The 23,116-nt window shown below is 45.7% G+C and overlaps 1 protein-coding gene and 1 long non-coding RNA gene across 2 annotated transcripts; one reads left to right on the top strand and one right to left on the bottom strand.

Annotated features, from left to right (window-relative positions):
• The first annotated feature begins 1,733 nt into the window (after positions 1-1,733).
• LOC116956862 (E3 ubiquitin/ISG15 ligase TRIM25-like) lies at positions 1,734-21,640 on the top strand. Its single transcript, XM_076054906.1, has 6 exons — positions 1,734-3,900; positions 4,163-4,258; positions 7,898-8,131; positions 8,982-9,004; positions 11,962-12,062; positions 18,909-21,640. Exons 1-6 carry the CDS (start codon positions 3,343-3,345, stop codon positions 19,454-19,456), a joined length of 1,560 nt encoding a protein of 519 aa, XP_075911021.1. The 5' UTR covers positions 1,734-3,342; the 3' UTR covers positions 19,457-21,640.
• LOC142906652 (uncharacterized) lies at positions 2,848-5,794 on the bottom strand. Its single transcript, XR_012930432.1, has 2 exons — positions 5,444-5,794; positions 2,848-4,319 (listed from the first exon to the last, which is right to left on the bottom strand). It is a non-coding gene; the product is annotated as an uncharacterized LOC142906652 (long non-coding RNA).
• Positions 21,641-23,116: the final 1,476 nt, after the last annotated feature.

Here is a 23,116-nt window from a genome sequence, read left to right as displayed (position 1 = left end):
TCCATGGGGTGCCTCGTGAGGTTTGTAACCCCGTGTAAAGTAATTAAAAATAATTGTTTCTTCATGGTCGCGAAAGATTACGTGTTAAATAATTGTTTCAAGTCTGTGAGCCTTGATAAAAAATATATTCACCACTCATCATCCACACACTACTCACCATCCACACACTACTCATCACTCTATATCCACACACTACTCACCACTCACCATCCACACATTACTCACCACCTGATATTCACACACTACTCACCAACCATACACCACTCACCATCCACACACCACTCACCATCGACATACACTGCTCACCATCGGCCTTGCACCAGGGATAACATCTCCCCCAGGAATAAACCCGTTTCTCAGATTTTCAGAAGGAGAGAATGAGACCAAGAAAGAACTGCAAAGCGTAAACACAGATCCTCGCAGAAGGAAGCGGCAATGACACAAACGTGAAAAAGGCAGCGCCAACCGACTCGCCTTCGCCTTAAATGGACTTGCTCCTCACTACATTCATGACCTCCTTCAGCCACGAATATTCCATCAAGATCGTCAAGATCCTCAGCTTGTGCATTGCTCACTGTCCCACGGTCTCCAGGCTACACACGTGGGGGGTGACGGTGCTTTGGCAATCGCGGCACCTAAACTCTGGAACTCGTTGCCCTTCGAGGTCAAGTGGACTTCCGAGACGCTGCTCATCTTCACATCTCCACTAAAGCCGTCTGTTTAAAATGTCTTTCTCCCTTTAGTGATGTTCAAATGTCCTTCTCACTTCTTTCCTTGGGTGATGTTTACTATTTTCTGCTTTACCATGCATAGCACCCCGAGAGCAATTGTTAAAGGGCGTTTAGTAAATGTAAATATAAATTATATTATTAAATTACCATTACCGAAAAATTATTAAATCATCATAAATTTATTATCATTTTGCATTATTATCATCAAAGTATTACAATATTATTGTTCTATTATTTAAGTGACAGTAGGAAACTTATTTAATAATTAAAATGTTCATAGATAAAAATGTAAAAAAAATCGCTAAATCTTTGTCATTTTTATGAATGTCCAATTAAATTATATTTATTAAATTATTATTTCTGCCGGCCACGCCAGTTGGTTCAGGGCACGGGGTCTGCCACCTGCGGCTCCGAAGCGGCGATCGGCTCTTTGAGGGACGGCTGCTTCGTGAGACGTTTTCATCACCACCACCACCACCGTCTCTCGGACTCACACCGAGTTGCATTGGGGCTCTTGAAATAATTAGATGGTTGTTTTTTATTTAACTTTACGAACTGTAAAAAACAAGAAAAAAAATATTTATTTGTAATTTTGGTTTCTGAACCCCTTGCTTATAGGGGAATCTGTTTTTTTACATTAAATACGAACTTACAGCTCACCCGAGCCGAAATGTGTTTTTGTTTACGTGACAAACTGTACTCATTGGATGTGTCGCGTGGTGGCGGATTAACGACACGTTTATATTTATGCGATCTAACCCAAAAACACGTTTAATGAAGAATTTTGGTCGCGAAAGCCGACAATTTAAAAGCTTAAATAAGAATTTACACGGTGCGGTTTACCGTGAAAACCCCAGCCTCACCCAAGCCGGTGTAACCAGTCTGTAAGACAACCCATCACCTTTTTCATGGTTACCGTGGGGGTTTTGTAAAAATATATCAATTGCGACTCTTTAACCTTGACACTGTGTGTGTGTGAATGTGACGCCACACCTACACAGGTGAGTACGGGCTGCCGCGTGCAACATTCCAGGGCACGTCTCGAGGTGTTAATAATTTATCTGCAGGTGAAATCAGTTCGTTTCCTTGTTGTCGTTGCTCTGTTATTATTTTTATATCTCGCTGCGATTACTTACATTTCGCTGTGGTGGCTGGAAGATGTTAACTATTTCGCTTGGTATACGGGAGGGCGTGGGTTCGATCCCGACCCTGACGCCTATACGTGTACTTGGAGTTTGCATGTCTCTTTCTCCATGGTAGCTTGGATTTCTCTCCGGGTCCTCCAATTCCCCCCCACCACACACACTTAGAAACGTGCGTTTAGAGTGTTTGGCTGCTAGAAATGTTAACGTAATAAACCACGTTGTCGTTGAGCTATCTTTTGTGGCCAAGTCATTTTTTTAAATATATATAGAACTCGCCAAACTCAGCGAGTCCAAGATGTAAAATGTTAACATTAACAATAGGTGATGAAAATATCATTATTTTATGAAGATTTAAAACCTCTTTTTTACATAATAGGAAAATATACAGTGAAAGTCATGTCGATAACGAGCTTAAATGAACGACGATGTTTGTTTATCCAGGGGTTGTTCGCTGTGGTAATGCGTGAGGCCACCCACCCAGGAACCCAAGCACTCAACCGCACGCCCTCCCAGCCACCCTTCCTCCCTCCATCACCTCCTGCTCGTCCACCCTTCACGCCATCCTCCTGCCCATCTGTCTCCCCTCTCACCAAATAACCCCCCACTCACTCAACCTCCACCACCACCCACTTGCACCTTCGATTAGCACGAGTGGCTACGTACGCTGCGAAAAAAGTTCAACATATATACTGACCCACTCACCCACCCACTCACCCAACCACTCACCCACTCGCCCACACACTAACCCACTCGCCCACCTACACACCTACGATTAGCATACATACAACCACCATCCACCCAGAATAAAACGGTGTCGTAGGAATAAATAACCAAAAAAATATTTCACAGATAAACATAGGTCGCATGAAGCCAGTAGTTAAATATTAGTTGACAAAGGTTGAAAACGATTACAGACTTTGAAGCTTAAACAAACAGGCCTTGCAAGAAAAAAATGGAAAAAGACACAGATGGGAAAAAAACAAGTTAATCTTTACATCAGAATGTCTGTACAAGGTGCGGTTCCACTGTGTGCAATGCACACATCCTGACCCGAGCCGGTCAATCAGCCTGTGGGACAAACCATTATCGCTGTGTGCCTGGCTGATGCTGCTGCTGGGTTTTGTTTGTAGAAATATTATATCACTTGAGACCAGTCAAAGCTATGTATGTATGTTGAACTTCTTTCACAGCATACGTAGCCAGCCATGCTAATTCGAAGTGCAGGGGAAGGACAACAAACTAATCACAAAAATCAGTTTTAGCTATAACAGTGCGTGTCTATAACGCCACGTCTACACAGGTGAGCACGGCCACCGTGTGGAACATTCCAGGGCGTGTCTAAAGGTATTTATAACTTAACTGCAGGTGAAGTAAAGTTCAATTTCCTTGTTCGTCTCCCCTGTGTGAGCTGCTGCTGCGATTGCTCCTCCGTGAGCCGCGGCGAGCAACTAAGTCCGAGTAAAGCTATGGCGAGCGCGTCTCCCAGTGATTGTGCAGACAGTGAGCTAAGCTGCCCCATCTGCCTGTGCACGTTTGACTGCCCCTCCACGCTGAGCTGCGGACACTCGTTCTGCCTCCGGTGTCTGGACGGTGCCTGGGAGAGAGTGAGCAGTTTCAGCTGCCCGCAGTGCCGAGCGGCCTTCCTTGAGCGACCCCAGCTGAAGAGGAATGTAGTGCTCGCAAACCTGGTGGAGCAGCTCAGAGTTGGAGAGAGGATGGCCGCAGTTGTCTTCTGTGACACCTGTGGTGATGGGAAGACTCGTGCAGTGAAGACCTGCCTCAGGTGTGAGACTTCCTTCTGTGAGTCCCACTTGCAACCTCACGTGATTAACCCGAGATTGATGGACCACGTCCTGGTGGCTCCCATTGTCAGCCTGGAGGAGCGACGATGCCAGCAGCATGGAGACCCTTACAGGTTCTTCTGCAAGCAGGACGAGTGCCTGGCCTGCATGGTCTGCACCATCGCAGGAGACCACATCAGTCATCAGGTTATCACGCTGGAGAAAGAGCACGAAACAAGGAAGGTGAGGCCTCCATACAAAGAGTGAGAACCACTCAGTTGCAAACCAATGATACAACTAGAGCAGATAGACAGAGGGCATAACGACGTGGGATGTAAATCATCAGTGTGGGCCAATTCCTTCTCCACTGTCCCTTGCCTTTCAGACTGTTCAGTCAGTAGAGGCTGACTTACTGGCCATCACTGTGGAGGGCTCCGTGTGGAGTGGGGCTGAGATGGAGCCGCTCAGGGAGTGGAGTCTCCTCTGGTGACTTCGTCTCTTACAGAGTGGAGTCGGAGAGGAAACGCTAGCGGTGGAGGAGAAGAGGAAAAAGGCAGAGGTGTCCGTGGGACAGATGAAGGCCGCTCGCAAGGACGTGCAGGTACGACGTGTGGGCTCTGTGACCCTGTGACCTCCACCCTGCGTGGAGTCTGTGACTCTCCCTGTGAGAACAATTCCGTAGATCCAAGTGAAATTTTGTTAGTCTTGAGTCAATGTGTAATAACGGTGCAGGATATTGCAGTGTTATGGCTATGGGTGCTTGAAATTTAAACAAATGCAACATTTATATAAAAAAAAGAATATCTCGTGAGACTGCAACGCATTTTTCAGGATAATTCGAATGTCTTGCAATGGGTGAGACAATAGCACAGTATGGTGCAACGACTGCATTGTATTAAAAACGAACAAATAAAACAAATACAATTAGGATCAAAATATTACTAGAAATCGGCGGTTCAATTTTACAACACGAGATGCGACCCTGAAGAGATGCCTGGCGTTACGAAATGGAGCGGATATTGGAATGTGGTTCAGTTTGTGCAACTTGTGGGTCGGGGTAGTGCCATCTGACATTGCCACGCTTCATAATCTTCAGAATTGTATTACCCGATCCTCAACAACTACCCAGCAGGGTGTGGTAATCAAATAGCGTGCTACTCGCAATAACATCACCGGGTCACAACTCTCCTCGCTCAGCAGAGACAATACTGCACACAGGTTCACCCGATCAAAATGTGCGTGTTCACATACAGTACACCATCATATGGTTGTGCACTCACGGCAGTGTGCAGTAAGAGTGTTTCCTTTAAAATACTATACAGAGTTCGTACCTCTCATAGAGCATGGAGTTAGAGAGGATGGGTTATTTTTATTAACCGAATATGTTTATTTTATCATATAAGGGCTACTGAGCTATGAAGCTCTTTTTTCACAAGTTACCTGGCTATCATAAATGATAGTCCAACGAATTGGTTTATCACGTAGGCAATTATTGCAGCCAAATACTATAAACGCGTGATGTTGATTCTAAATGTGGAGGGAAAACCCAGAGGACCCAGATAAAAATCCACGGAACGCGCAGTCTCCAAATATACAATAGGCGTCAGAGTCAGGATCAACCCACGATGTCCTGCAAACCCGGCGAGGTGGTTAACATCTCGCCACCGTGGCACCCAGTAGCTCTCCCACAGAGCAGGTTCTCTCTGAGACCATTCCACCCACCAGTCATTCAAAGTTGCACCTCCAACAGGGGCTGGAAACTCAGCAGAGATGAGACTCCCCTTACCGTGAGCACTCCTCCGCCTTGGCTCTCTCGCCGATTGCTCCCACGGTGTCAGCTCGCGGGCTTCTTCCCAGCGTGGTCCCACTCCGTGGAGTCTCGCCTGGTCCTGCCTGAAAGTTCTTGTCCTCCAGACACAGACCTGAGTTGGTGTCGTGTCTCCACACTCCTGAAAGGCTATGAGGATAGATATGCACTCGTTCTGTGTATCGCACATCAGTGTGTTTATTTACTACCCAGTTCGGGGTTTAGTTGTGATTTGGCCATTTAATTGCCGTGTTTGAAAGTTGGTGCATTGCAGACACACATTCACCCCACCGCCTTCACTTGCATGTATTGGGCAGTGCGCCGTATTGCCCATAGCTTGCAGTTCGTAGCCACACATTAGAGAGGAGAATCTCTGATTGATTCTGTTGTGCGTTGGCTAGCCGCATCTCCTGGTTTGCGCGGATTCGGCGAAGCGTTGATTGTTTCTGTAGAAGATTTGTGTGTTTATTTACTATTTACTACTAGTGTAAGTGGACTGCAGTGAGATGATGTGCCATCTGTCTGACGCCTTTAAGCTCTTTTCTGGACAAGTTTCCTAGCAATGAACGTCGCTCCCGTTCAATTCTTCTTCGCAAAATTGTGGGTCACGTGGTCTTTCCTAATATGGAGTGCCTGGCTCTCCACGTCGAAGCTCCTCCCCCTCCTGTAAATACGCTCTACCTGTATGGTGATCTCTCGCACACTCATTAACTCTCTTCCAGAAAACAATAAAATACAATAATTATTGTCCACTGTCAATTTGTACACAATGTTCGTCACAACAGTGAATGCAGGAACCATTATAAAGCAAACACAATATATAAGTTATGGAGATTTAAAATCTGTTTAATTGTATTACAGTTCGCATGAATGTATCGTGTATTCGTTATTGAGTATCGGTGTCGTACATGTTAATGGAAGGATAATTACGTAATTGCGTCGACATTTGATGTCTTCAACGATATTGCTATATGCTTGTTTTTGTTGTTGTCACCTACATAGATTTCCAATGTAACGCAAATGCTGCTGTAAAAGAGGGCACCAAGTCACCTGGTGGTATTAATAATTTACACAAAATAACCATGTTGTGGAGAATATTATTACAAACAGATAAGCAGACACGACATCTTCAGATATATGTCTCTATGTCAAAATTATGCATGTAAGAAACTTTTAAAATCCCATCAGCCCCACTAACTGAGAGTGCATGATTTAAGAAGTATTGATTCAGTACAGGAAACTCTGGAGAGGTTCATGCATAATATAATTTTGCATCTGATTAGGATCCATATAAAAAATTGGGTCATTGCCTATAATTGTTGGCAGGTCATCAGATTCATTCAAGCAAGCCTGGCACTGCTAATGAGACACTCCATGTCAAAGCAGGTCCAGAGTTTGCATGTACTGAATCAATGGTGCTAAAATTATGCATTACCAAATATCTGTGGGGCTGACAGATTATGCAGACAGATCTGCGAAGTAGGCGACTTGTGTGCTTATCGATTGTATCAATAATTTGCAGATCATTATCAATACACCTCTGGATGAAGGCTTCCCAACATCGTGCTAACCATTGAGGCTAGTGTGGCCATACTTAGTTGCGCTGGTCAACTACCTCATCATTAGGGTTGACAACTTCTCAGGTTTAACTTGCACAGCTTAGGAGTTGGCTTCGGTGTTCGGCTGGTAGGAATTTATTTCATAATATAGGTTTTTTTGGGGGTTAAATCGAGTAGAAATATTAGTGTGTCGTTAAAACCCACCACCACCCGACACAGCCAACCAGTAAGGGTTGTCACGTAAATGGAACATGCCAATTCACACAATGGACAGGAAGGACAAGATCAAAGGGCTCGCGTAATGCGCATGCATAATGTACATTGGCATCTTTAATCCTCCTCACCCCACTTTGCGCAAGGACGCAGAAGTGTGGTCACCACTTCTATGCCTCTATATAAGGAACGAAACAGATGGCCTTCTCCACAAATCTGGCTGTCGCCCAATGAAGCTAGTTGTAATTACTGGTGAAACGTCATTAACAGATGGTAAATGTTGTGGCTTGGCTCTCCAACACACCAGTGTGCTGTACTAGTGACGAATTGGCCACGTTCTGTTTACGCGACAACCCTTACTAGTTGGCTGTGTCGGGTGATGGCGGGTTTTAACAACACATTTATATATTTATGTGATCTAACCCCCCAAAAAAGCTATTGTGGATATTGGTTAAACCAGGAATTGATTTGTAACAGAATGTGGTCATATTGGCTTGAACTTCATTACATTATACTGCATGGTTTAGATAAACCTGGGCCGCCTATTAAATATGCCTGGGTTTAGTCTGTGGAAAAGGTAGCAAACCCACCTCCACTATCCCACTTGGTAATAGGGCTGTGAAAAAGTGAATTGATATAATTCGTCACACGCCCTTTGCAGGATTCCATGGCCCAGACCAAGGTTCGCATCTCAGGCGAGTTCACCCGCATGAGGGCGACGCTGAACGAGGACGAGAGGGCAGCTCTGGACCGCGTGGACGTGAAGGGGCGCGAGCTGCTGTCAAAGATCGAGGAGAACATCGCTCATTACGAGCGCGAGATCAGCGAGCTCCAGGCAGCAGCCACACGCCTGCGCGCTCTGCAGGAGGAGAAGGACTCGCTCACGTTCCTGCAGGTAGAGCGCTTGCGGAGCCTGGGCAAGTGTCCCAGTTTGACAGAGCCCTCAGCAGTAGAGAAACTCCTGGCTAAAGGGTTCACGTATATCAGCACAGGCCCCAAGACTTGGAACAAACAGTGACTGGCTACTGACAGCTTCGATAGTACAGCAAAAAACAACGAACACACGGTTACAGGAAACTGGGAATAGAGACCAAGCGAGGAAATTTCATGGACGTTCAGTGTGAGGAAATGAAAAAAAGAAATGTGGTGTCCTGCAATACGGTGGTTAACCTATTCCCATTCTCAGACATCTGCAAGTTACAGCGTGGCTCCCATTCGTCGTTGAATATTGGAACACGCTAGTATTTAGCGTAAAATGTATTCAGAGAGGCATAGTGCCTTTGTTTTTAAAACATTTTAGTCACCGCAGAGAATGGTAGCGACACGACCGCACTCTGCGATAGTGGGGGCCAAACTGTGTCAAATTCCCTTCTGCATGACATTGTCAGAGCCTTGGTGCTGATAAAGTTATATTATTTTAGTTCTAATAACAAAAGAACACGTATCAGTACACTTACAGTACACGTACTGATAACAAAGTGACCAACCCACAAAGACAGAGTCTGTGTGCATCTTCATCCCATTAACACATTAAAATTATAATCAAATTGTTTATTTTCCAAGATATCTTTCATTACCCTCACCATTTCCTTCTTTTGGTCACCGTCCCATGAATGATCTTACCTTGGTTGCTATTCTCATCGTGGTGTACATTAATACAATAATACACTCTGATCACTCCTGTCCATCTATGATTAAATGTACCTTATATTATTGATCATTTCCGTCCATGTTTTCTTCCACAGGGTCATATGAAGAAGACAGAGAGGTACCTTGGTGCACTAACACAGGCTGAGGCTGGGTTTGCTCAACATGTGAATGCGTTAGTAGGAGAGGGATTTGAAGAACTCAGAAAAGAATCGGCGAGGGTTACTGTGCTTCAGCGCATCCATCTTCCTCTGTCCATAGTTGTGCAAATTTCCTTAAGGAACCTGTATTCTAAATTTAGATTTAAAGCTTTCGTGACTGCAGGAATTCATATTCTTGGTTCTTTCGGTAAAGTCACGTAGAAGGGAAACAATAAAATAATAAAAATATGAAACAATAAAATTCTCACAACGTTTCGACTGCAACACAAGCAATCATCATCAGGTGTGAAAACCACAGCAAGAAAATTTGAAAAAAATTGGCGGTTATTTTTAACGTTAGCACCACGGAGTGCGATTTGACAGTTTGTTCAGATGGACGAGTCCATCTATGTTCGGAAAAGAGGAGGGGGGAGACGAAAATAATGGTTGCGGTCTGAAAGTCACCATAAGCGTGAACAATCAATTAAGACCCGAAATGGTTTATCAAATTCTTAAAATGATTGCTAAGCCAGAATCCATCTTCTCGGTTGAAATTGTCTCTGTGTTTGTATATGTGGATAGCCTCATGAACGAATCTCTCATGGTAGCCAGATGGCTTGCAAAGAACCTCTGTCTTGGAGAAGTCAATTTTTCCATGAAAATGTTGGCTACAACCGGAGATAAGGGGGAACCCATTGGGGTGCCCTCAGTTTGTTTGTAGAAAGTTCCATTCCAAGTGAAGTATGTATTGGTTAAGCAGTGTCTCACCAGGGGGGTACCTCAGTGTTTAGTCCTTGATGAACCAAGTCTTCAATGATTGCGATGGTGTCAGGTACAGGAACTTTGGTGAATAAGGAAACTACATCAAAACTGACAAGCAGGCCGTCTGGGGACAGGGAAATACCCTTGATCGTCGATACCAGGTGAGTAGAATTTTGTACCGCAGAGGTGGTTTTCCAGTGAAAGGCCGCAGGATTTCAGACAGTAAATGTGAACTCACATGGTGCAGACAGCTTGAGCTTCTCAATGACTCCACTCAGCCAGCTCACGTTTTCTGTCTGAAATCCTGCGGCCTTTCACTGGAAAAACCACCCCTGCGGTACAAAATTCTACTCACCTGGTATCGACAATCAAGGGTATTTCCCTGTCCCCAGACGACCTGCTTGTAAGTTTTGATGTAGTTTCCTTATTCACCAAAGTTCCTGTACCTGACACCATCGCAGTCATTGAAGACTTGGTTCATCAAGGACTAAACACTGAGGTACCCCCCCTGGTAAGACACTGCTTAACCAATACATACTTAACTTGGAATGGAACTTTCTACAAACAAACTGAGGGTACCCCAATGGGCTCCCTCCTATCTCCGGTTGTTGCCAACATTTTCATGGAAAAATTTGAGACTGACGCCATCCAGAATGCCACTCTGCGCCCAACCTTATGGAAGAGGTACGTAGATGACATTTTTGTCATCTGGCCACATGGCCGGCCTGCTCTAGATCAATTCTTTGACCACATCAATTCCATACACCCAGCCATCAGATTTACCATGGAAGTCGAAAAAGATGGGAAGCTACCTTTTTTGGATGTCCTAATAAAAAAGAGACCTGATGGTTCAATGAGCCACTCTGTCTACAGGAAAGCTACCCATATGGATGCTTACCTGAAACCGGATTCCCACCACCATCCATCCCAGAAGAATTCCCTCATTAAGACTCTGCACCATAGAGCCCAATGCAAATCCGACCAGGAACACATAGCCAGTGATCTCAAGCACGTACACCAAGCTCTTAAGGCTAATGGTTACTCCTACTACATAATCCGCAAAGCTATCACTCCAACCATGAAGAAGGACCCTCTTGAGGAGCCTTTCAACACCATCACTTTACCTTACATTGCGGGGATCACAAAAAAAGATCTCCAAAATCTTGAATAAACACAAGATCCAGGTCAGATTCAACACATTACATAAAATTTGTGATCTGGTTCCGTCTGTAAAAAATGTGATTCCGGACATACAGTATCCTGGCGTCTACAAACTAAGTTGCCTCTGTTGTAGTAGTTACATTGGAGAAACCAAACGACATGTCTCGGACTGCATTCGTGAACACAAAGCAGACCTAAAACACGGTAGGATCAACACCTCGGCCGTGGCAGATCACTGTTATAATTCAGTAGGCTCACATAACATTGACTTCTCCAAGACAGAGGTTCTTTGCAAGCCATCTGGCTACCATGAGAGATTCGTTCATGAGGCTATCCACATATACAAACACAGAGACAATTTCAACCGAGAAGATGGATTCTTGCTTAGCAATCATTGGAAGGATTTGATAAACCATTTTGGGTCTTAATTGATTGTTCACGCTTACGGTGGCTTTCAGCCAGCATACATTAATTTTTCGTCTCCCCTCTCCTCTTTTCCGAACATAGATGGACTCGACCATCTTAACAAACTGTCAAATCGCACTCCATGGTGTTAACGTTAAAAATAACCGCCACTTTTTTCGAATTTTCTTGCTGTGGTTTTCACACCTGATGATGATTGCTTGTGTTGCAGTCGAAACGTTGTGAGAATTTTATTGTTTTATATTTTATTGTTTCCCTTCTACGTGACTTTACCGTAAGAAACAAGAATATGAACCTGTATTCGTTCTCTGCAACGTTAACGTTTTTGTTTCGTTGTGGCCGTGCTCACGCACCATGGATCTACTTTTTAGGATAGCCAGGCAACTGGCTAAGCGGGAACAACCGTGTTACAAATCGAAATAAACTGAATATTGAACATTACCCTGCCCACCTCCTGCAGGATTCTACCCTAAAGTGATTTTATTCTCCTCATCTACCATGTGCTGTATCAGTGCTGTGTCTGCACTGTTTGTATGTCTACGTGTTGACATGTGCTCGTGTGAAGTCCTCTCTCCCTTCCCCGTGTGCTTAGGACTGAGAACCTCCCACCACCCGCTCCTCCGAGTGACTTGACTTTGGGTGAAGTGAGCTGGCTGAGTGGAGTCATTGAGAAGCTCAAGCTGTCTGCACCATGTGAGTTCACATTCACACGGCCAAGACCCGTACGTATGTATGTTCAACTTATTTTCCACCGTACATTGCCAACCGTGCTAACAACCGCCATTTGTCTCTAAGTGGTGGTTACTTCACCACGGCGCTAGTGGCAGACTAAGTGTATGTTAAGACCACGTGAAGTATCGAACGCCCGCTGACAGGTCACGGGACAAACCCAGGTGCCATGGGTCGACTGACTGAAATGACTGGCCGATGTACCACCCGTGCCCCCTACTGTGCCAAGGAGAGAGACCAAAGGATAGAAACACACATCCATATAAATGCAGGCAGGTTTAGAGGACATATATTTGTTTTTGCTTGTCGAAGATGGTATCCTATTCATCATCATTCCCCCAACGAGTTAATAAAACCTGGCTCAGTGTAAAGGGGAGGTCTGTGCTGTTGAAACAGCCAAGCCCAAATAGCAGCGCCCTGGGTTCAAGCCCCATTTTTTACTCCTATTCAGGATAGCCAATATCCTCAAATGTGATGAGTCTAGCCTTAGCTTAGTCTCCAATGACTGAACAACACATCCAACCCTCACCACTCATGGCACTCAGTTCACTCTCAACTAGGGGTGAGGGCATCGATATCAGTGGTGGAGGTAGAGTGGATCTAAATAATGTAGACAACTCAGCTTCTGTCACATGGGAGTAATGACATCAACACCTTCATCATCATCCATGATCTATCCACTGCTGGATGAATGCCTCCACAAGTCAATGTAGTTACTCCATATCTCATTTTACATATCTAGAGCGCCTTAGCCTAATGCGCTCACATCGTCGCTCCATCTCTCGGGTGAGCATTCACCATTGGCTGCCACTCCATCATTAGTGTCGACCACCAGACCTCGTCCGTTTTGGCGATCTGTCCTGTCTGAGCACTCCTCATCATCATCACCACGATTCATGGGCAGATAGCCCGTGGGAAGTGTCCACTGCAAATTCCGTCATTTCTTTCCACTTTCCTCTGTCTTGTGCCAATATTCTCACGTAGTGCCACCTCTTTCTGGCACTAATCTCTTTTCTCATTCTGTGTTAGGTCTTCCTCTATGAGTCTCTACGAATCCCTATTGGTCTCGACGAGTCTCAATGGGTATCTACGAGTCTCAAGGAGTATCTATAGCTCTCCAAACATCTCTGGATCTGTGAGTCTCTATGGATCACTGAGTCTCTGGGTCTCTATGAGTCAATCATGATCACGATCCATTGGCAGATAGCCTGAAGTAGGTGTCCACTGCATATTTTGTCATTTGTTTCCACTTTCCTCTCTATTTTGTAGTGCCAATATGCTCAGGTAGTAACCACATCTTTCTGGCACCAATCTCTTGTGATGTCGGCATCAAGCCATTCTCTAGCGCCCCTACTTTGTTTTACTTACCAACTGGTTTGGTGATGCTGGCACTGCGTCGGCAGTGGTGCACAATCACAAATAACAAAACAACTCAACAGATTATTCAGAGCACACACATATTTATACACGTGATATGAAGAAGGACATTGCCCGAAACGTCCACTACTATATTTTTCCTTTTAAGGTAGTCTTATTGATGAATGCGAGTGTTTTTTTTTACGTAGTTTTATTAGTAACTTATATTATGCTATTTAATTTGCCTGTATTCCCTTCTGCACGGGCTCCTGTTTCTGTCTGTCAGTTCTATTACAAGTGTGTACTTCTCTATCCTTATTTGCGCACTTTTCAGCTTTTGTTAAATGTCATTTGTATGTGTTGTGTGGTGTATGAAGACTCGGGAGGCAGAATTGATAGTAAAGGCTTACGCCAGTTTATTAACACAAGAGGTTAACACTACACACCAGAGGTAGGTGTCCCTACACTCGGCCCTTCACGCGGACCTCGGGCTCTATCTGCTGCTAGCCTTGGCTATCTCTTGACTCTCTCACTCAACCAGCACCACCCGACCGAGGAGAGCAGCACTCCACATAAACGTAGCCGGCTCTTGCAGACTTCTCTCAGCCCTACCCCTGGCTATCTCCTCAGACACTCTCCATCCCGGGCTTCAATAACGACCCCGCTTTCGTCACCCGATCCCCCTTAAGTTTCCAGAGGTGACATGACATCATCGCGCCTCACCGTGCGCATGACGTTATGTCTCCATACTACTCCTCTACATATGTATGCATGTTGAACAAATTTTGCACCATACGTAGCCAACCATGCTAATCTATGGGTCTCTGTGGGTCTCTATGGGGCTGGGTGTCTGTGAGTCTCTGTGTGTGAATATATTTTGAACTTCTTTTGCAACATACTGAGCCAACTGTGCTTATCGGAAGATTTGTCAGAATTTGTCAGTGTTCATGGATCTGAACAATTTAACACAATAGGGGCCACTGCACTGATTGAAAACTTTCACTGATTGGACACACGCTATGCTGCTTTTCATTGTCAAGTTCAGATGTCTAATAGCACTCCCACCTGCTCCCCCCACACTTGCTCATAGACGTAAAGTGTGGCTGTTATATCACGTGTTATTACATGAGAAATTGATAAGGGATGAGAGCCTCTCAGTAAAATAGTGAACATTCTGATTCATTTAAAATTGATTAATACGGAATGGGCGAAGTGTCCATTCCAATGTAACAGATGAGTCCAAGGACAATGCATAAATTATCAGAGTATTGTTTTTTGTTTACATTTTGACTGCAAATATTGTGGTTAATGTAGATATGATTCCTTGCAAAAGGTGTCAGTTTTGTTGCCAGAAAAAAAGGGGAAACCCCTATTAGTATATTTTGGTACTGTCAAAGGAGGCCTCATGATGAGTGAGGTGCTGTTGCTATTTTGCGTGAAAATGTTTAACAACCAGACGCTATGGTTGTGTTTAATAGGATTCATTGTTAGTACCGTACTTGAGGCTGGGAGATCCAGACTCAGACACCTTTAAGATTCTTGGGGTGCATTGGTGATGCCTGAAACTCTCAGAATCAAAGGCACCTCCTGGATTCTGTGTTCATATTCAGATGTTTATCAGAAAGCCAGACCAACGCATAAGCTTGGTTGGCTGTGCAAAGCACGAGACAGGAAAAAAGGTAATTACAATAAAACATATCAATATATCTATACATTGATATATAGCACACACACAAACACAGATGAGTGTACATCACTCTTACATTGCCTCTATTAAGACCACACGTGTGCAGTGCCGGATTAAGCTCGTGCGGAGCCTGTAGCATATATTTTAAAGAGGCCCTAAATAAATAACAATACACGTAAATATTAAAATACATATGTTTAACTTGCAAAGTAAGGTAATTTAATCTTTTCATTTCCTATACAGCCAGATAATACAACAAATCGCTAACATTAAACACCCAGTCGTTCATAAAAGTTGAAGGCAGTATAGTACTATAGTAATAGCGCAAGTGTAGAATCACTGAAGTAGAATTGAGACATTGAAAGCATTTAGGCCCTCGAAAGTGCCCGGGCCCGTAGCATTTGTAGCTACTTTTGCTACGAGGATAATCTGGCACTGCACACACACGAGTGTACATCACTCTGACATGGGCTCTATTAACACCACACGTGTGTATACGATCGAGTTAGCAAGCTGTTGCTATCATGCGTGTGAGTGTGGTTTATACACACGCTATTATGCCGAAGATTCTTAGGATTTCATTATTAGAGTACTTGAGGCTGAGAGATCCAGACTCAGACGAGTTGAGGATTCTTAGGGTTCGTGTTACAGCCTGAAGCTCTCAGAATCGAAGGAAACTTTAGTGTTTATTAGACAGCCAGACCAAGGCATTACCTAAATCACTACACAGGCAACAAGAAGTTAAGTACAAAAGAACACGAATCGATATCTACCGATACGTTGATATAGACAGAGATCCCTCGTATGGCCTTAACAGACTCAAGGGGCAAGTGCTGTTAGCGAGCTCCTATGAAGGCCGGCACGGCCTTCATAGGAGCTCGAGTGTACATCACTACACCATCACACACAGAGTGTACATCACCACACTATCACACACACACAGAGTATACATCACTACACCATCACACACACAGAGTGTGCATCACCACACTATCACACACACAGAGTGTACATCACTACACCATCACACACACACACGAGTGTACATCACTACACCATCACACACACAGAGTGTACATCACTACACTATCACACACACACGAGTATACATCACTACACTATCACGCACACACACACACAGAGTGTACATCACTACACTATCACACACTCTACTATCACACACACACGAGTGTACATGACTACACTATCACACACACACACACGAGTGTACATCACTACACTATCACACACACGAGTGTACATCACTACACTATCACAGAGACACGAGTGTACATCACTACACTATCACACACACACACACACGAGTTTACATCACTACACTATCACACAGACACGAGTGTACATCACTACACTATCACACACACACACGAGTGTACATCACTACACTATCACACACACAAAGTGTACATCACTACACTATCACACACACACACACACACGAGTGTACATCACTACACTATCACACACAGAGTGTACATCACTACACTATCACACACACGAATATACATCACTACACTATCACACACACACACGAGTGTACATCACTACACTATCACACACACAAAGTGTACATCACTACACTATCACACACACACACGAGTGTACATCACTACACTATCACACACAGAGTGTACATCACTACACTATCACACACACGAGTGTACATCACTACAGTATCACACACACGAGTGTACATCACTACACTATCACACACAGACAGTGTACATCACTACACTATCACACACACGAGTGTACATCACTACACTATCACACACACAGTGTACATCACTACACTATCACACACACGAGTGTACATCACTACACGATCACACACACACACGAGTGTACATCACTACACTATCACACACACACGAGTGTACATCACTACACTATCACAAACACACAGTGTACATCACTACACTATCACACACACACGAGTATACATCACCACACTATCACACACACACACAGCGTGTACATCACTACACCATCACACACACGAGCGTACATCACTACACTATCACACACACGAGTGTACATCACTACACTATCACACACACACGAATATACATCACTACACTATCACACACACACACGAGTGTACATCACTACACTATCACACACACAGAGTGTACATCACTACACTATCACACACACAGTGTACATCACTACACTATCACACACAGTGTACATCACTACACTATCACACACAGTGTACATCACTACACTATCACACACAGTGTACATCACTACACTATCACACACCCACCTCGTGTGCCGGCCTTCACAGGTGCTCACCAACAGCATTTGCTCCTACAGTCTGTGAAAGGTGACACACGGGAGATGTTTGTGTTTGTTGTACACACACAGAGACGCTATGGCGGTGTTTATATCCACGCTGCTGCTGCTGCTGTGATCCACTGCCTCCCACGGGCACTACCGCACAGTAGGGCTGAACGATTAATCGATTCCAAATCGAAATCGGAATTTCAAACAATGCGATTAGCAAATCGCAAGGGCTACGATTTTTTTGCGATTTGAAAAGTCCCGTCAGTTTCTATTTGGAATTGTTTTGTGTTTTATTATTATACCTTTATTTATTTAACTTAACAGTTGTATATGTTTGATTGTTTTATTTTATTAAAACATTTTAATAAACACATGTTGGAAACAATTCATATATTTTAAGTTCTCATCCTTGCATTAGAATAGAAAGAGCAGTTCATATTGTGATGGTATCACGTGGTAATGCTCCATCACGTGTTTTAAATCTATCACACACTGAATATCGAACTGAAGCTTTATTTCCATTTTTTATCGCAAATCAAATCGCAATATCTGTCAGAAAAAATCGCAATTAGAGATTCTCCCCAAATCGTGCAGCCCTAGCGGACAGAGCGCCCCACCTCCTGGCACCTCGCAAAGCCCCGCACGGGCAGCCACCACCACCCTGCCTAGCAGGTGCTACAGGCTGCGGGGTCACGTGGTGGGGCAGTCACCACCCTGCCTAGCAGGTGCTACAGGCTGCGGGGTCACGTGGTGGGACAGCCACCACCACCCTGCCTAGCAGGTGCTACAGGCTGCGGGGTCACGTGGTGGGGCAGCCACCACTCTGCCTAGCAGGTGCTACAGGCTGCGGGGTCACGTGGTGGGACAGCCACCACCACCCTGCCTAGCAGGTGCTACAGGCTGCGGGGTCACGTGGTGGGACAGCCACCACCACCCTGCCTAGCAGGTGCTACAGGCTGCGGGGTCACGTGGTGGGGTAGTCACCACCCTGCCTAGCAGGTGCTACAGGCTGCCGGGTCACGTGGTGGGGTAGTCACCACCCTGCCTAGCAGGTGCTACAGGCTGCGGGGTCACGTGGTGGGACAGTCACCACCCTGCCTAGCAGGTGCTACAGGCTGCGGGGCTACTTGGCGGGCAGCAGCTGGCAGTGCAGACAAACGCACCGTTGTACTGTACTTCTGTGCTCTCGCCTGCCTTCGCCAACGCACGGTAACCGGCGTGGTGAAGTATGGTCAATATCCCCCACGACCCGCATGGTGCAGGGAGGCCCTCATCTAGCAGCGGATTCACAAAGCGCCCGTTAGATGTCATCACACCACTAGCTACGCGCTACAACGTTGTGTAACAATGCCCATTATGAATTGCTCTATTGTAGTGTGCGTGCGTGTTAGTGCACGAGTGATATTGTTAAAGTGCTGCTGTTGTTACCACGGCTACTGTGATTATCGTTACTGCAGATGGACGCTCACCGACTGTGGACCCAAACTCTGCCCAGGACGACCTCCAGATTTCCTCGGATCTCAGGACGGTGACGTGGACCGCTGTACCCCAGGGTCGCCCCGATCACCCACACCGCTTTGATGCCTACTACCAAGCCCTGTGCTCAGAGAGCTTCTCGTCGGGTCAGCACTACTGGGAGGTGGACGTGGGGGGTGCGGCGGGGCGCTGTGAGGTTGGAGTCGCGTACGGGACGATCGCACGGAAAGGGCTTGGTGACGAGTGCGGGCTGGGACACAACGACTCATCCTGGGTGTTATATAAAGATAACGACAGCTGCTACGTGTGGCATGGTGGTGTCTGGACCTCAGTGCCGGTGAGGGATCCTCCCCGGAGAGTCGGGTGTCACCTGCACTGGGAGGCGGGGCTGCTGTCGTTTTACCGCGCCGACTCCATGGAGCTGCTGCACTGCATTCACCACGCGTTTAGTCAGCCTCTCTACCCCGCACTGTGGGTGGGTGGTGTTGGTGACTCAGTGAGGATTCTGGATCTGAGTCGTGCGTCCTGAGAGTACGGAGTGTGAGTAGCGCAGAGAAACGGGCACAACGCACAGACTCACGCACACAAAGACACAGATCCCCCGTGTAGCCTTAACATACTGTTGGGGCAAGTGCTGTTAGCAAACGCCTCAGAAGGCTGACACGGCACTCGAGGGGGTGGGTGGCCAACACCACGACTGACCCGCCTTTGTCTCCCCAGTGGTAACGTTTACACACCGCACCAGTAACTAATTTGAGGCTGAGTCGACCTACGAGAGGCCCATGACCCGTTCGCCAACACCATTGCCGATTATCTGATTCGGTCCCTAGGGTCGACTCAGCCTCAAATGAGTTCCTGGTGTGGTGTGGAAACATCGCCACTGGGGAGACAAAGGCGGGTCAGTCGTGGTATTGTCCACCCACCCCCTTGTGTGCCGTGCCGGCCTTGATAGGTGGTCGCTAACAACACTTGGCCCAACAGTCTGTTAAGGATATACGTGGGATATTTGTCTGGGTGAGTGGGTTGGTGTGTTTATGCCTTTCTGTGTCTTTGTTATTGTGCCTGTGTCTTTGTGTGTCTTTGTCTTTGTGTGTGTCTGGACATTGTGCTTGCCACCCACCCCCTCGTGTGTCACAGTGCCAGCCTTCATAGTTGCTACTCGCTACTTACAGAACTTGCCCCAACAGTCTGTTAAGGCTACGCGGTGAATCTTTATCTTTAGTGTATAGAGGGGCATGTGTGTAGTGTGGGGTGGAGCGGTGGTGCAGTGGTTAGCGCACTGTGGGGGGGGGAGTGGGGGGATTTAAGGTTCTCTCTGACGCCATCGTCCCTCGCACCCCACGCCGCGTGGCGCTCAACGCCGAGGGGGCGGAGCTCCACCGCGGGCGTGCTGGGAACACGTGTCACGTGACGCTACGGGGTGACGCGCGCCGTCCCCCTCGCGGTCACTCGCTCGTTGGGCGATAAACCCGGGGTGGGAATGGGGTGGGAATGGGATGGCATCACTATGACATGTTTGTCATAACCAGGGTTTGAGTGACTCCTCCACCCACACAAACTAGGTTTATTTTACAGGGCTAAGAGAGAAAGAAGCCATTTTAAAACCTAGTAGGAGGGCTTTCGCCACCAATATCTTCCGTAATAAAGGTTGGTTTTGTTTAATGTTTCAATTATCTTTGTACCTCCAGCCACAACCTTCGAATCATGGGATAACGCCTTCCTCTGCTGACAAAAATTGGAACTGTCTCTTGACTTTGAAGTCTGTTATTTAATTAAGTCTGATATATATCTCGATTGAAGATCTACCTTACACTATAACACGACTAATATTGTCTCAACACGCATTAATAACACAGACACTGTGTGTTATTACAGGGATAATGACAACGCGAACTCCAAATATACAGCAGCTGTCACGGTAGTAATCTAACTCACGACCTCCTGCATACCAGGCGAGGGAGTTAACATCTCCAGGCCACCGCAGCGCCCCTCCTTAACGTGAGACACCAATCCGGTGTGAATCCAACTCGAGTCTCAGGCTATTTAGCAATGCATAGATGATTTGAGACGCATTGATTATATCGTACCAGTTGTGTAGTTGTGTGAACGCGAATCGCATTGTGCTCTGGGCTGGGGGTGAGATTTCTACTTGCGTCATTGCTGGCATGGGTTTGATTTGTTTTGATTTTTTTCATTTGTGTGACTAAGGTCACTCTTGTCAATGAGACTCTTCCTGGTCTCCAGAGTTCTCACCTCGTTAAATTTAAATTCAACTCGACTCGATCATCATTATCATCAGCAGAAGTATCATCAGCAGAAGAATTAGTAAGAGCAGCAGGACCAACAGCATCAGCAGCGGTAGCTCCGTCATTAGCATCATCATCGTCAGCATCAGGAGTAGTACCAACAGCATCAAAAATAATAGAAGCATTATCAGCAGCAACAGAATCATCATCAGTAGCAGCAGCAAAAGCAGCAGCAATCATTCTTGCAACCGAGACGCATCCTGGTCTCTTGAGTTCTCACCTGGTTAAACAAATAGACTTCAACACGTAGGCTTTCGTGACCAATATTATTCATAATAAAGGTGGCTTGGGTTAGATCGCGTAAATATGCATATACTTGATTGGGTTACCTGTGAATTGGAATCGCATTTTATTGTGGGTCAAGGGTCAATGTGTGTTTGGTAATGAATAAAAACATTACATCTGAACGTGTTTACTGTGCTGGGATGTGTGGGCTCACGTGGTGGTGAGGTTCCTCGTCCCTGTGGCTTGTCGGTGGCATATTCTTGGTTCTTTCGGTAAAGTCACGTAGAAGGGCAACAATAAAATAATTAAAATATAAAACAATAAAATTCTCACGACGTTTCGACTGCAACACAAGCAATCATCATCAGGTGTGAAACCCACAACAAGAAAATTTGAAAAAAGTGGCGGTTATTTTTAACGTTAGCACCACGGAGAGCGATTTGGCAGTTTGTTCAGATGGACGAGTCCATCTATGTTCGGAAAAGAGGAGGGGGGAGACGAAAAATAATGGATGCGGTATGAAAACCACCGTAAGCGTGAACAATCAATTAAGACCCGAGATGGTTTATCAAATCCTTCCAATGATTGCTAAGCCAGAATCCATCTTCTCGGTTGAAATTGTCTCAGTTTGTATATGTGAATAGCCTCACGAACGAATCTCTCATGGTAGCCAGATGGCTTGCAGAGATCCTCTGTCTTGGAGAAGTCAATTTCATGTGAACCTACTGAATTATAACAGTGATCTGACACGGCCGAGGTGTTGGTCCTACCGTGTTTCAGGTCTGCTTTGTGTTCAAATGTTTTTGTTGTGGTTTTCACACCTGATGATGATTGCTTGTGTTGCAGTCGAAACGTCGTGACAATTTTATTGTTTTATATTTTTATTATTTTATTGTTTCCCTTCTACGTGACTTTACCGAAAGAACCAAGAATATGACTCGCTGCAGTCACGAAAGCTTTAAATCAAAAGTTGTCGGTGGCAGTTTGACATCTTGTATCAATGGTGGCTATGCACGTGGCCTGTAATCCCGCACTGTGGAGATGAGGGTTGGTGGGACCCCTCGAATGTTGTGAAGCCCACTTCCTGAAGGAGCCGAGGAGAACTCCCTACATCTTCAAAGTGTGGACTAAAATCGTCTGTACCATCTGTATGGGATTGGGTGTAGTGCCGGTTTAGGATGCAGCTTTTCTCCGGGTCCTCCAATTTCTTGCCACATGCACACACACAAACATTCATTGACTAAAGACATCTTAACATACATAGAGGGGCGCAGAGATTTGGTAATCAGTTTTCACATGTAGGTGCTCGCGACCAATATCGTCCATAATACAGGTTATTTTGTGTTAAATCGAGTCGATGAGCATCCATCTGTAGTAATGATAATCACAGTACCCGTGTAATAAAGGTTAAAAAAGCACAACAATAACAATAGCACTCTGCAGGCAGCCCAGTTGGTGAGAGCATAGGAGTACTGTACAGCAATGTATTTGTCTGCAATGCCATCTGCTGCCTGCCACGTAGCCCTGCAGCCTATAGCACCTGCTATGCATGGTGGCCGCCCATGCGAGGCCTACCCAGGCCCAACACCTGCTCGGCTTTGCGAGATTTGAGGTGTTGTGGGTGGCAGTGGATCGCAGCAGCAGTGCCGTAGCGTATG

The sequence above is a fragment of the Petromyzon marinus genome, chromosome 68 (assembly GCF_048934315.1).
Source record: "Petromyzon marinus isolate PM22_M1 ecotype Great Lakes invasive population chromosome 68, UKy_Petmar_22M1.pri1.0, whole genome shotgun sequence".
Taxonomy (NCBI): Eukaryota; Metazoa; Chordata; class Hyperoartia; order Petromyzontiformes; family Petromyzontidae; genus Petromyzon; species Petromyzon marinus.
Note: the sequence above shows the minus strand (reverse complement) of the source record. Positions and strands in the feature narration are given on the sequence as shown.